Source organism: Spea bombifrons, chromosome 4, assembly GCF_027358695.1.
Source record: "Spea bombifrons isolate aSpeBom1 chromosome 4, aSpeBom1.2.pri, whole genome shotgun sequence".
Taxonomy (NCBI): Eukaryota; Metazoa; Chordata; class Amphibia; order Anura; family Pelobatidae; genus Spea; species Spea bombifrons.
The window spans coordinates 107,450,390-107,465,476 of NC_071090.1; the positions used below are offsets into that span (position 1 = coordinate 107,450,390).

Here is a 15,087-nt window from a genome sequence, read left to right on the forward strand (position 1 = left end):
GTTTTGCACTAAAATGGTCTTCCTTTTGAATGCCTAAATATTAACCCCTTAATGACAGCAGCGTCTGAGCGCATGCACAGGAGCATCGCATGTTTAAATGTTCGGAGCCGCCATCGATTTCCAGCCTTACCCTTTGTCACATTTATTCTTCAGGGCGCCTTTTGCAAGGGTGACATCATAGGGGGGCAAATCAGTGGTACAGAGCCAAAGGGCGGGAAGATGGGATTATATAGAGAGTTATATTCATCAGTTTTTGTTGTAACGGACAGCTAATACAGCAAGCAAAGTTTTTAATATTCAAAAAGCGATAAATTGTAGCTTTTAATTACGAATGATGAGCAGGGTTGTCTTGGTGGGAGCACCAGCCGCAGATACAGAAGTGTCGGTTACGGGGGGGGGGTACGGTCATAAAATCCTCACGCGTGCAGATCTTACTCCGCTATGGGTAACGGGCGCTTACTGACCTCGTGCCGGCCGGCTGTGAAATAAACACCAGATGGTGGTAGCGCTCTACCCACCCCCCCAAAAAAAAAGTGTTTTACGTAAATGTTTTGTATAACTTAGAATTTTTTACTTTTAGGCTATCTTGCCTCTAGTAATGAGTGCCCAGGGTCAGCTGCGTTGGTGTAATTGCTATGTGTTTAGTGTAATTCCTCCTGTGGTCCCCCCCCGACACATGGATTACATTCATGGCCCGCTGGAGGCGGAACTTTTTTCCTTCTCCCCGGGCGGATAACTAAGTACACGGCGAGTAAAATTATGAACTCTCCTACTTCAAAGTAAGAGCAGTGGCGGTGCTCAGAATGAATCCCGTTAAGTGCATGAATGAATTCTGGGAGAACAGCCACGGCTTTTACTCTGAAGGACCTTTATGAGTTGTAACTGATGTATATTTTGTTCCTGGAGTGCCGGTGGGCTCTGTTGATCCCTGCTGAAGTGCCCACTGAGGCTTTTGGTTAATAAATGAGGACTGAGCTGGCAATGATTTGATTGGGTTTATAAATATACTGCATTGAGTGTTTGGATTTTTTTGGGGGTGTGTTGGGTGCTATGGTACCTGCCAGCAGTTATATTTCCTTTGCAGGTGGTAGTTATCTTTCTGCCCCGCTCTAGCTTGCTGCCGTAGGACACTTCCCCCCCTCCTTGGCGGTCGGTCAGCATCAAGCCTGTAAGTGGACCGGGCCTCCCTTCTGTAGCCAAAGCCAAGTATTTTTCTTTTCCTCTCCTTCTGCAGTTTTGCCAACTTTTTCTGTTTGGTCACTCATGGAGCGTGAGCTCTGTCAGTACACAGAGCTCGCCTCCAGCAACCGCTCCTCACCCACCGGGCGGAAGACGAGGTCACGGGCATGGTTTGGGGGAAAGTTCCTCAGGCAGGGGCCGCTCGCCAGGCTTCTCTCCTCTGGATGCCCCCCCCCGCATCTGTCCTTTCGGTGCTCGCGTCGGCCTTTATATTAGAGATCCCAGGGGCACCGCTTTTACCGTTCAATGTATTACTACCTGTACATGGGGAGGGTTTTTTGGTCGGCGTTACACTTTTAGTTTAAATGTTTAATACCGACATGACGGGGAGGGGATAATCATGCAGCGCCAAAGAACAGGAAGGTAAGACAGCTGCTCCCACATAAAGTGAGGTTCAATCAATGGGGAGTTCAATTTGTATACCTGTGGAAGCTCAACTTAGACAAGGCATCAGTTGAACTTACCAAGCACCATTGTTTAGTGCACGTTCTCCTAGGTCTATTACGGCGCTAGAAAAACGGGGTCGGGGTTTCTTTAGCCGCGAACAGCAGGTGCCGGCCGGGGAGGAATAAACCCGGCCTCCGGATTTACGTTTGGCTGGCGCACTTCCCATCCCATCCCATCCCCCCACTTCCTGTCTCTTAAAACGCACATGTCACGGACCGTGGTGGTGAATACACTTTATTTCCTACGGAAGGATTTGCAGAAAATGTTTTCCAAGTTCGTTCACATTTGGGAAGGCGGGGCGTGCGGCCTAAGAACGGAGACTTCAGAAGAAGAGGCCCCTCATCCGCCGGCCGATGCCCTGGCGGTCGTAAAGAATGTTGAACTTGTTGACAAACTGGTTCATGGTGTTGCAGGTCTTGGTGATGGTTCCCAGGTATGACATCAGACCCACGTCATTACATTGCTGCAGGGAAGGGGGGAGAGTTAACAGGGGATATGCGAGAGAGGAGGGGGGAGTCGTAGGGTAAATCCAGCGAGGGAAGGAAAGGGAACCAAGGAGGAGATAAACGTTAAGCCAATAAACTCACATCGTAGAAGTCGGTCTTGAACTTATCGGTGCTGAGGACGGGAAGGCAGTGACAGAGCGCCGAGGCCTCCCGCAGAATCTCGTGATTAAAGGGCACCTCTCCTACGAAGAGGGAGAGAGGATCATGGTGCGGACACCTAACGCAGAGCCCAGGCCGGGAGCCAACCCCGGGAGCCGGCCAACATTCACCGCTCACGTCCTTACCTGCCTCGGCCGAGCGGACGTACTCCAGGATGAGGCGCACCCGGCTGTGCAGCATCTTGATGGCGCTGTGTTGGGCGATGAGATGCTCGGCCACTAAGAGGGAGAGAGAGTGAGGGGACAGTCTAAACCTTCCCATCCTCTCCGCTCGCAGTCCGTCTCTCACCTGTGGAATTCTCCCCGCTTCCAGTTGAGGTCATTCGGGCCACATGGTCCACCCCGATTCTCTCCGCTTCCTCGGTGGCCAAGGTGTACGGGAGCTCCGCCAGCAGCATGGTGGCCTGCGAGGGGCAGGAAGAGTTTGCAATGCGGTTAAAGGTGAACAGGAACTACGGCTACTCAATCAGGGAACTCAGACTCAGGGTGACTTTACACCTCACACGTCAGGCTACCGCCAGCACTCGATATTCACAAACACACTTACCTCTCCGTTTACAATATCAATCACCGACTCGTACACGCTGACGGGGAGCTGCCGAATAAGAGACACGGTCAATGAAGAGGGGCTGATGTCAGAAGGGGAGTTTTCACGTATTTATTACCCAGCAGGGGAACTTACGTCCGTGTGCTTTGTCATGGGGTTGAGCTTCAGAAAGAGTGGAGACTCTATGATTTCACAGACCTGGGGAGGAATAAACAGTAGCTTGGCCTGAGCTTTATGTGAAGACAGAAAAAAAGGTACGCTCCAACGCACCAACCCAACTAAACAATTCCCATGATGCATTCTGTCCCCTTTAAACAGGAATTGCCCCTGGGAACGACCGCAAAATCCCCCGCTCACACTCCAGTACCTGTTTGTGGACGTGGATGTCCGATGGGTCCGGGGGGCCTCCGGTCGTATACCAGCCCAGAAACTCCATTTCTTTAAACACCTGCTTAACTGGAGAAAGGAGTCACGTTACCCGCAGCCACGGCTTGGGCTCCAGTACCCCCAAGTTACTGTGCACCCCCATTCAGAATAAATACCCAGCACAAGCACTTCCACCAAAGTTACTCCCCATATGCACAGTACTTCCTCCCCATCCCTCGATGCCTCCCGTGCACCGTACTCACACTGCTCCTCCTTTGTGTAGTAATACTCTTTGTTGATGGTGATCTTGTCGTCGGTGATCTGCGACAGGAGCTCAAAGGAGTTCATCACCTCGATGTTCCTGCCTTCCTGCTTCCCAATAAGAGCCCCGATTACTGGAGAACCAATGAGATGGAGACACATTGAGAGGGACAGCCACCGGGAGTCCCACCGGGGGGGGAGGACGAGTCAGTGGCCAAGACACGATCATTCCATGGCGGGGGCCACAGCCTCACCAAGAACCCGTAACTACAACAGCGAGGGGCACAACGGCGAGGATTTAAGAGCCGACCGCGGGCTGCAGGAGACCTCGTCCCGGGGACGCGAAGGAGGAGAGATTATGGCGCCCTCACCTTGCACAGGACGCCCTTCTTGAGACCTCATCCGGATCCAGTGGTCAGAGATGTTAAGGATGACAAGAGGATGAAGAGCCACGACCACGCTCCCCGTCACACCTTGGGCCATCACGGTCGGGAGCGCTAGAAAGAAAAAAGGAGGGGTAAGAGATCTGGTGATTCCCGTACTGCAGCAATAATTCAGGTTAGGAGGCAACCAATGGCCTTTGGACATTACAAGACACAACCCCCACCTGACCTGTCAATCCACTGAGGACAGACTACAACATATCCGTGTTACAGATTATTAGTCATTTGTATACTATAATATGCCCTCTTATTCCTCCCCATTAGGTTATCGTTTCTCCATGTGCGAGGCTAATTTTTATGGGTCATCTTCCATGACTCTGAAACAAACGCAATCAGTGAATTCGGCCCGTGAGAGTCAAAATAAATAAATATCGGATCGAAGCAGGAAAAAACCCACCAGAAATAACGAAGGATTGCAAGAAAATATTTTATTCAGACTCCTGCTGGGGTCTCCGATAATAAAACGGAGCGCTGGGTGGCAGTAACCGGCAGTGACCGAGATAAACCACTTGACAATAATTACACAATATAAATACACTAAGGAAGGCTGCGGTGTGTGAGGCCCCCCAATAAATATGCTGATTGGGGTAATCAGCCTGCCTATACCCCGCCCAGTGGGCCGGTCAGTGTGGAAGTGATATGGTCAGTGTGCCGGGGAAGCTGTATACAGTCATAGTGACGCTGACAGCGGACATGCGGTGATGTCCAGGATACAGGACCTGCCCTGGCACCTCGGGGGAGTGATTAACCTGCAAAGACCGCCCCCGCCAAACCAAAAGACACCCACCGCTTTCATAAGAATGCACAAACCTTACACTTACTCCACTGTCCCCTCGGGCTACAATAAGACTAAATGTAATTGGACAGCCCTGAAACGCGTCCTAAAGCAATCACAATTCACAACAAGGGCCCCGTCCTAGTTTTCGCAGGAATTAATAAATTCCCTCCTCTGTCACGCATCATAATCACGTCACTCACCGGTCGCATCCACGTCCACTTCCATCCCGCTACCGTTTGAAGCGGCAGCAGAGTCCGCCGCACCAGCATTCGCCGCCATCTTGCTCCACCCGGCGGCGCCTCTACCTCAATGCGCACGCGTGGAAGAGCTCAGTGGGTCGCTGGCTTACTGCGCATGTGCGGGGAAAAGCTGGCCGCCACCAGGCGCACAATGATGACGCAACGATATTCGCCGTCAATAAGCGCGGCGCGCAGGCGCGGCTGCTGTTTTTATGGGAGCGTTGTCGGATTCCCCCCGCAAATTTAACCCCTGATAGCGGGGAGTTTAAAGAGATGTGGGCGGGATCTGCACGTCTGGGGCCGGCTTCCCTATATAAGGGCTCAGTCTGGGGCTGTCAGGTGCCTTCTCTGGGAAATAGCAACTTAATGGGTATTTAATGCAGTATACAGGTCTCTGTGGCTAGTGATGGGAAGTTCGGATCATTAAAGTGAATCGGATCATTTCGATTCGTTCACTGAAATGATCCGATTCATGATCCGGATCTTCGGATCACTCAGTGTGTCTGCACGGAGTTACTGTTTTCCAGTAACTCCGTGCAGGCACACTAACGATTGGCCCCGCCCCTTTCATTATGAATCCTCCCCCCTGCCTCCAGTGATGTCAATGAAGGCAGAGAGTCGTTCAAAGATTCGGATCTTACAGGGATCCGAATCTTACAGTGATCCGGATCACTGTAAGATCCGGATCATTGTAAGATCCGGATCATTGTAAGATCCGGATCTTTGAACGACTCTCTGCCTTCATTGGCATTCTAATCATTAAGAGAATATCACCATACTGTTATAAATAAATACATTAATAATCACTGCCCCCAGGATTTACATTCCCCTTTACCTGCAACTGCACCTTAAGCTAACTTTATTAAATTAATTAAATTAACCCTCACCATTAAATTAACCCTAAACACCCCATCAACCATGACTGCCCTAAAATTAACCCTTAACACCCCATCAACCATGACTGCCCCTAAAATTAACCCTTAACACCCCATTAAGCATAACTGCCCCCAAATTAACCCTAAACACCCCATTAAGCATAACTGTCCCTAAATTAACCCTAAACACCCCGTTAAGCATAACTGCCCCCAAATTAACCCTAAACACCCCATTAAGCATAACTGCCCCAAATTAACCCTAAACACCCCATTAAGCATAACTGCCCCCAAATTAACACTAAAGACCCCATTAAGCATAACTGCCCCCAAATTAACACTAAAGACCCCATTAAGCATAACTGCCCCCAAATTAACCCTAAACACCCCATTAAGCATAACTGCCCCAAATTAACCCTAAACACCTCATTAAGCATAAATGCCCCTAAATTAACACTAAAGACCCCATTAAGCATAACTGCCCCCAAATTAACCCTAAACACCTCATTAAGCATAACTGCCCCTAAATTAACACTAAAGACCCATTAAGCATAACTGCCCCCAAATTAACCCTAAACACCTCATTAAGCATAACTGCCCCTAAATTAACACTAAAGACCCCATTAAGCATAACTGCCCCTAAATTATCCTTAAACACCCCATTAAGCATAACTGCCCCCAAATTAACACTAAAGACCCCATCAACCATACCAATTTATTAGGTAATTTATCTGGAGTACATGCAATTAATTTAGGGGCAGTTATGGTTAATGGAGTATTTAGGGTTAATTTCAGGGGCCGTTATGGTTAATGGGGTCTTTAGGGTTAATTTCAGGGGCCGTTATGGTTAATGGGATCTTTACGGTTAATTTCAGGAGCAGTTATGGTTGATGGGGTATAAGGGTTAATTTTATGCTGATGACTGAGGGTTAATTTAATTAATTTAATAAAGTTAACTGTAGGTGCAGTTATAGGTAAAGGGGGGCAAACTCAGGGGAATCTAAATCCTGGGGGCAGTGTGAACATTATTAATGTATTTATTTATAAAAGTATGGTATCAGTGATATTCTCTGAATGATTCGAATCTCTGTAAGATTCGGATCCTTGTAAGATCCGGATCCCTGTAAGATTCGAATCATTCGACTCTTCGGTTCATTCGACTCTTCGGTTCATTCGACTCTTCGGTTCATTCGACTCTTCGGTTCATTCGACTCTTCGGTTCATTCGACTCTTCGGATCATTCGACTCTTTGAACGACTCTCTGACTCTATGAGTCATCGTTCCTGTGAGAATTAATGAGCTGTAACCTGACCCCAGAGTGCTCTGCAGATGACTCACAGCTCTAGGATCAGGTTACAGCTGCATGATGATTCACAGACTGAACCGCTACAAACGAATCGTTCAGTCTAGTGAACCGACTCATCCGGATCACTAAAAAGAACCGGATCAAATGAACGATTCGTTCATGATCCGGACATCACTATCTGTGGCTGCGTAGTGATTCCAAACAGACTAAAAGGGACCCGTAGCCATGATACGTATGTGGTACAGCGCTATGGACTATGTTGGCGCTATATATATATATATATATATATATATATATATATATATATATATGTATAATGGCCACGTGGGTACTTGGGAACTCTGGCTCGCCATTTTTGGAGGGGGTCTCTATAGGGCTATGCGCTGTCCCTTTTTAAAAAGCTTTAGAATCTATAAAACCAGCAGAGCACCCGGCCTGATGTGGAATAAGGCTGAGCCTTTGAAGGTATCGAAGAGATGTCCTCTTGCGTTAAAGCACCGTGGTGCTCCGCAGATGTGGCCCTCTGGAAAGAGCAAATATAAATCTAAGCTTAAGGAGGCAAACGCATCGTTAGATGCTCCCAAAACACACGTTTTTTTTTAGATATAAAAGCAAAAGAAAAAATGAAAATTAGGCAAAAGGCAGATGAAGGGAATCGTTCTTTATTTTATATAGCGTCGTTATGTACAACAGGGCGTAACGAGCGCGTAATATAACAATTCTGATCTACAGAAACAAAATGCGAGGTTAACAAGAGGTTAAATTGCTGCGCATTGCGATGAGTCGGCCACATAAGCGTATCCCAACGTAAATACTGGCAGAAGGGCCAGGAAAGGTGAGATAGGTGGGGGTTCATTTTGTTGATGGGCATCCCTAAAGAAGCCGGTATTAAGAGATTTTTTTTAAGGCAAGGGGAGAATCGGATTAATCTGGGGAAGGATTTTTAAATGGAATCCTAAAGCATATAGATAACCAATCAAGAGAGAGCGGAGAGGCGAAGGGAAGGGGGAGAGAGACGGGTAGGAGGGACACCTAAGATAGAGTTACAGTGGTCAAGATGAGAGATATTGAGGGCGTTTTGCATTAGGAAGTGGTGAATGCGGGCAATGTTTTTAGGATGTTAAAAAACTGGATGTGAGAGGTGAATGAGAAGTCAGGGTCGAGGGTGACACCGAGGCAGCGAGTGTTTGGGGATGAGGTGGTGGTTGAAGGGAAAAAAAAAATGAAGAAACGTTAGAACGGGTGAGAGAAGTTCAGTTTTGGAGAGACTGGGTTTTAGGAACTGTGCGGACATCCAGGTAGAAAGGGAGGTAAAGCAGCGAGTGGGGTGATCTGAGAGAGAGAGAGGGATCATGGGAGGATTATTATTTATTGCTTTATATAGCGCCATCATATTCAGCGGCGCTGTACAATGGTTAAACAGGACATGGCAAATGGTGTAAACATAACGGTCTAGAGGATAGGTAGATCTGAGAGTTGTAGGCATTGATGTGGTACTGAAAGTCCAAGGGCTCCTGGAGGGGACTAAGTGCCAGCCTCCTTCCTACAGATTATGGGCCCTGGTATGGAGCTCCACGTTTCCCAAAGTACCAGAGACTCCAACGACTGTGGAGCTCGGACACAGATGTGGGGTTGCTGCATTTTGGGAGGGGGTTTATGTGGGGTGTTACAATAGCGACCCGCTGGTGGGCTGAGTGCAAATACTGAGGCGTGTGCAAAGGGGGACCTGATGGAGAACCTATGTAAATTACTCGGCAAATCACGCACCAGTAAGTCATTGGGAGTTAGGAAATCAATGAAAAACAATGTTAAAGGAAATCATTGTTAAATATCTCAATGTAAATGGTATAAGAACTAACATGGCTTCCCTCCAGCGATATCTTGTCAAATGAATTTATTCCTTCGACGGGGTAGCTAGAATAATAGACAAGAGGGGAGCGGTAGGTATCGGCTATCTAGAAGAATGGTCTTGAGCGTGGCGGCTGCAGTTCAACGTTAATAAATGTAAAATAATGCATTTGGGGCATAAAAATCCAAAGGCAAAAAATGGGGATAATAGGCTATTGGAGACAACAAAAAAGAGAGACTTATGAGTAATTATAAGAAGTGAATGCGATAAAGTATCAGAAAAAGTAAGCAGGGTGCTGGGTGTGCAATGAGAGGCATTAGTAGCAGGAAGAGGGAGGGGGTTCTGTAACTTTACAGATCTCTAATTCCAGTTACTGACTCGATTCAAAGATACCACTTCTGGATTGCATTTGGCAAAATAATCTTAAATCCCAGGTACAACTTTATAACTAGAAAATGGGTTTATAGATTAAATTGTCATTTTTTTTAAAAAAAATTAAATACATAAAATAACAAAGGTATGTTGTAAAATAAACTGTTGTTTTAACCCCTTAAGGACAATGGGCGGTCCCTAAACCCATTGAAAACAATGCTTCACTGTTACCTAAATATCTGTAAACGTTACAAAGTCACATAAAAGGTTTACACAAATAGTTGGGAGGTATCAAAGGAGCCATGCCGTTCAACGGTATCTGTTCCATGGTATACACCCATCAGCCATAACATTATCACCACCTGCCTAATATTGTATAGGTCCCCCTTTTGCCGCCAAAACAGCCCTGACCCGTCGAGGCACGGACTCCACTAGACCTCTGAAGCTGTGCTGTGGTATCCGGCACCGAGACGTTGGCAGCAGATCCTGTAAGTCCTGTAAGTTGTGAGGTGCGGCCTCCATGGATGGATCCCGGTGCGCGTGTTCTCCGGCGACGCACCCGGCCATCCACGTGATGTAAAAGAAAGCGTGATTCATCAGACCGGCCACCTTCTTCCATCGCTCCGTAGTTCTGTTCTTATGCTCACGAGCCCATTGTAGGCGCTTTTGGCAGTGGGCAGGGGTCAGCGTGGGCACCCAGACTGCGTTGCTCTGCGTGTTATGACTTCTTTCTATCAGAACCAGCATAAACTTTTGCAGCAATTTGAGCTCCAGTAGCTTCTTGGATTTCACCACACGGCCAGCCATCGCGTGTATCAGTGAGCCTTGGCCGCCCACAAGAGCTGCAGTTTTGGAGATGCTCTGACCCAGTCGCCTCGCCATCACAATTTGGCCCTCGTCAAAGTCTCTCAGATCCTTACGCTTAACCACTTTTCCTGCTTATAACGCATCAGCTTTTAGGACGAAATGTTCTCTCGCTGCCTAATGTATCCCACCCAGTGACAGGCGCCATGATAACCACATTATCCGTGTTATTCCCTTCACCCGTCAGCGCTCATAATGTTATGGCTGATCGGTGTATACTGTACAGATATTTACGTGTTATAAAAGTCTGGCGTAACTCCTGTGTTAGCTACACGGAGTTATAAGTCTGACCGATTTAGCAACGTAACAGTTTCTGCAGATCACGCCTGGCCCTAGCTAACCACATCGCAGCATCTTTGCATACTGTATAGGCCAAAAACCCCCCAGCAAAATAGCGAAGGAAAACAAAGCTGCGGGGTGCGGTGAAGCCAGACGTGTTTTGTGCCTCGATAAGACATAAAATCTGCGGTGGTTTTGTACTCTTATTAAAACTTATAAGACAGTTATCACACTTAAATAACGACGCTATCTTCCTACACCATTTCCGTTTAACAGCTTTGATTGAGTGACACCGTTTAATGGCTGTGACGATCATAAATGGGGGCAGTGGGGGTCTGACTACCTATACTGGTACAATATGCAGTATACCTTATACAATGAAATAAAGGATAGTAGTGCTAGTAGCCATTGTACAGGTTTTAGTACCTACAGGAGAAGGGTAATTAGGCAAATATGTTCCCCCATGGGTCGCAGTATTATCACAGCGTATGCCAAACAGCACATGATGGTCAAATGTGTTTGTGGAGGCCAATGTCTGCTAAGCATTGAATCTCAGAGGAGACTTCTTTCATACATTGTGCGGCCAGCCATACATGGCCGCCTTAATGTGCATATGCGCTCCAGCCCTGGGCCCAAGGCCCCTCTGTCCCCTCGGTCACTCGGTTCGGCGTTATGGTTTCAATTCATAGATTCACTCTGCATTAAGAAGGGCCAAACCCAGTGAGCTTCTGCTGTATCACGGTATGTGCCGAACATGTATAATGTGATGGTTAAGTTCTGATTCAGCTATACATTATACCGGGCCAGCTTAGCCCTTCTTGCTCAAGAAGCTCATTGGAGTTGGCCCTTCGTAATCTACATCGAAGCTGGAACTAGATGGGCCGAACGGACCATATCTGACGTACACTTCAATGTTTCTATGAGACTCTCGTGTTTTGGAATAAACCTAAATATTTCTAAAGGGGGGTAAACATTTCTGTTCCCTGATTCCGTGCTACATTACGAGGGCATCAAGGCTGACTTGGCCCTTTATAATGTATGATTAAATCAATGGGATGACTCAAGAAGTCTCCATACTTTAACTGTACATTATACAGAGTCAGCTCGGCCCTTTTTTTATTTAAGTTCAGTAGGTTTTCAGGAAATCACACTTTTTTTTTTTCTCCTGATTTACATTGTATTTCGGTCCCGCTAATTTATTTATTACTTGGTTGGTGCTTTCCTGATGTGTCTTCGCTAAATGAGTAATGCCCCAAACCCACATACAGCGCTGTGCAAACATTTTAGGCAGGTGTGAAAAAAAAATGCTGTTAAGTAAGAATGCATTCAAAAATAGACGCGATAGATTCTTTTTACCACAAAATGCAAAGTGAGTGAACAGAGAAAAATCTAAATTAAATCAATATGTGGTGGGACGGCCTTTGCCTTCAGAGCAGCTTCTAGGTTCTTCTAGGTTCGCTTGCACACAGGTTATTCAGGAGCTCGGCAGGTTGGTCGTTCCAAACATCTTGGAGAAGTAAGCACAGTTCTTCTGTAGATTTAGGCGCCTCGGTTGTTTCTCTCTCTTCATGTAATCCCAGACAGACTCAATCATGTTGAGATCGGGGCTCTGTGGGGGCCAAACCATCACTTCCAGGACTCCTTGTTCTTCTTTACACTGAAGATAGTTCTTGATGGCTTTTGCTGTATGTTTGGGGTCGTTGTCGTGCTGCGGTATACATTTGGGCCAAAAAGAGGCCTCCTTGATGGTATTGCTTGATAAATAAGGATCTGCCTAGACTTATTAGCATTGAGGAGACCATTAATTCTGACCAAATCCCCAACGCCATTTGCAGAAATGCAGCCCCAAGCTCGCAAGGAACATCCACCAAAACGTATCACTTATTGTCTGCAAACTTCTGCTACAGCCAAGCACCTGCTGCCATTTTCTGTACCCCAGCTCCTCGTGAAAAGTTGAGTAGCTTGGCCTTGCTTCCACATCGGACGTACGTCTTTTTGGCCGCAAGTCTTCCATGAAGACCGCTTCTGACCAGACGTCTCCGGACAGTAGATGGGTGTACCAGGTTCCCACTGGTTCCCAGTACTGAGCTGTTGGCACAGCTGGACATCTTCTGATTGTGAAGGGAAGTAAGCTTGATGTGTCCGTCATCTGGCCAACCGCTGCGTCTACAGTCCTCAACGTTACCCGTTTCTTTGTGCTTCTTCAAAAGAGCTGGGCTGGAAACCCCTTGAAGAGACCTTGCTGATGGAGAGATGAATCTTGCCGCGGCGTACGACTTTTAACATTAAACTGTCTTCAGCTTCTTCACCTTGTTATTGAGTTTGGAGGTTCCTCACCTGGTTTTATTCCTCCTGCACAGCAGTTTCTGCTTCAAAGAATGCTTTGTGGAATATGTTAGCGCTTCATAAATAAAGAATAATAATACAATTTAAAAATCCTACAATCTAGAGGATGCCATAAGAAAAAGGTTGCGCCCAAAACCCCCTATATTTTAATTATATATATTTTTATTTTTTTTCAGGACACATAGTTTTCGCCTGTTGCTGACCAGCACGTGTACAGTCAGAGGGGTGTATAACCGTGTGACCGATTCCTCTCTGCGTGATGATACATCCCATATACTGCAGGGGGCAGCACTGTACATGCGCCGGTTGGCAACATATGAAATGTCCGTGTTCCAAAAACAAAAAATAAGAGGGGCATTTTGGGAAAAATCTCATCTTTTTTTGTTTTGTAAGATTTCATATTAAAATTTTTTTATTTTATTTTATAATTCAGATTTAATTGGCTTTTTTTTCTTATAGGTCTGCAAAAGAAGGTCCAGCGTTATAATAAAGATGACGGGAAAACCTGGATAAACATCTTTCCACCTTTTTATAGTACAAAAGAATATAAAAAAAGTTTGAGTGGGGCTGTCAGAGACGTAAACGCTCCCTTCAGAGTGAGGTTTGGACAGAACATTCTGTCTCTTGATGTAAGCAGGATCTGCTCGGTTGGCACTCGAGAAATAGCCCTTACATCACCCTGACCACAGCGATTGCACCCCTCCAGCCTAACTTCCTCCTTAACCCATAAAAAAGTGACTTTTACTAACATGGCTTGTGGTTTATACGCCACTGAAAAGTGTATCCCTCCCAAGTCACCCTGTCTTTCTTTCCTAGGAGCTCGGAATGTTCTACGGTCTTAAAAGTCACAATAATGTGTATAGAAACAACTAAAAACGGGTTCCATACATTCAATTGTTGAAATAAAATGTAAAAGAAAAAAAATTGTACAAGCCTTGTATCACAGTTTGGACGGTATGCATTTTTTTTTTTTAGATTGTAAGCTCATAAGCGAGGCCCGCAGAAGCCCACTATTGTTGCCAGGATCTTAGTATGAAAGTGCAATAAGGCTAGATTGTAACCACCCCATCTTTAAGTTTTACAGCGCTGCCGAGTATGTTGGCACATAATAAAAGATAATAAAAAATAATAATAATAATAAAATATTCTTAGCAAATGGCAGTCTCAATAAGCAGGACATTTGCCGACCATTGGAATGTAAGCCTGGGACTGTTGGCAGCTATGAGGTTATAGTAATGATAACAGTGTAGGTTAACTTAGAGAAAGTAATTTGGGATCCATCTGATCCTAACATGTCGTTCGTGTCTCCAAGATTTCTGGTATAATCGCAAGTCATAGACACCAAACTCCCGTTATAAAATGTTTGGGTTTATTTACCTTAATTTCAGCCGGTAAACATTGATCCCATTTGTACGCACCCGGCATTTTAACCATTTGAATGCCAGAAACGCATTCTGTGCGTGACAATGTTACAATATTACCACTTCCTCTGTAACGGTTACTGCATCCCACCTCCCACGCGCTGCCGGGAAATACCATCGTGGGCCTATATTTATATTTATATATTTATGCATATATATATCTATATAGTTTAAAATAGATCTATATATTTGTAAAAATTAAATATCAATACCATACACTATATATATACATATATATATTAACTAGGGAGCATTCATTAGAGGACAGCCTAAGTATTCATTTGGATTTGGGGGGTTTGTTTTAATTTAATCATTTTGGTAGTTTAGCCGTTTTTAATGAACAATATTCTGTAGTCTATTAATAACTATTATTCAATCATGTCACATTCAGAGTTTGCCATATAGCAGCCAAATGGTATGTTTTTAGATCGTTGTCTTGCCCTATTATACTCCAATCTCTAGAGGCTCATCATGCGCAGAACAATACGGCAAGAGTCCAGGTAAAACCGTCTGGCTTGGGCTGACGTGCTTCACAGTAAATGTAAGCTGACTGTCCCGAGTTTTCAGGACTGTCCGGCTGTCCTGCCAAGCTGCTGTGCTGATCCTATGCCGGTCAACCGGATCGCTGAGCTTTAGAAATCATTGAGCTTCGTGTATTTACAGCACAGACTTGCATGACCACCGCATGCCATGTCCATGTTCTCTGCTCCATCAGGCCTGCCTCTAGTCAAACTAAAGTGCCCCGTTTTGGCCCGTTGAATTGTTGGGTATCCGAGGTGCGTCCTAAGGAGCCG

The 15,087-nt window shown here is 46.0% G+C and overlaps 1 protein-coding gene across 1 annotated transcript; it reads right to left on the reverse strand.

Moving 5' to 3' along the window:
- Positions 1-1,904: 1,904 nt before the first annotated feature.
- On the reverse strand, positions 1,905-5,077 carry COPS6 (COP9 signalosome subunit 6). The gene is made up of 10 exons (XM_053462278.1): positions 4,946-5,077; positions 3,896-4,021; positions 3,527-3,658; positions 3,265-3,353; positions 3,033-3,095; positions 2,898-2,945; positions 2,640-2,754; positions 2,477-2,569; positions 2,274-2,374; positions 1,905-2,149 (listed from the first exon to the last, which is right to left on the reverse strand). Exons 1-10 carry the CDS (start codon positions 5,022-5,024, stop codon positions 2,009-2,011), a joined length of 987 nt encoding a protein of 328 aa, XP_053318253.1. The 5' UTR covers positions 5,025-5,077; the 3' UTR covers positions 1,905-2,008.
- Between the last annotated feature and the right edge of the window lie 10,010 nt (positions 5,078-15,087).

Coding starts and splice junctions, on each gene's coding strand:
- COPS6 (XM_053462278.1), bottom strand. CDS start 5,024: ATGGCGGCGAATGCTGGTGCGGCGGACTCTGCTGCCGCTTCAAACGGT. Junction 3,096..3,264: donor ACATCCACGTCCACAAACAG/GTACTGGAGTGT, acceptor ATTCCTCCCCAG/GTCTGTGAAATCATAGAGTC. Junction 2,946..3,032: donor CCATGACAAAGCACACGGAC/GTAAGTTCCCCT, acceptor CTTATTCGGCAG/CTCCCCGTCAGCGTGTACGA.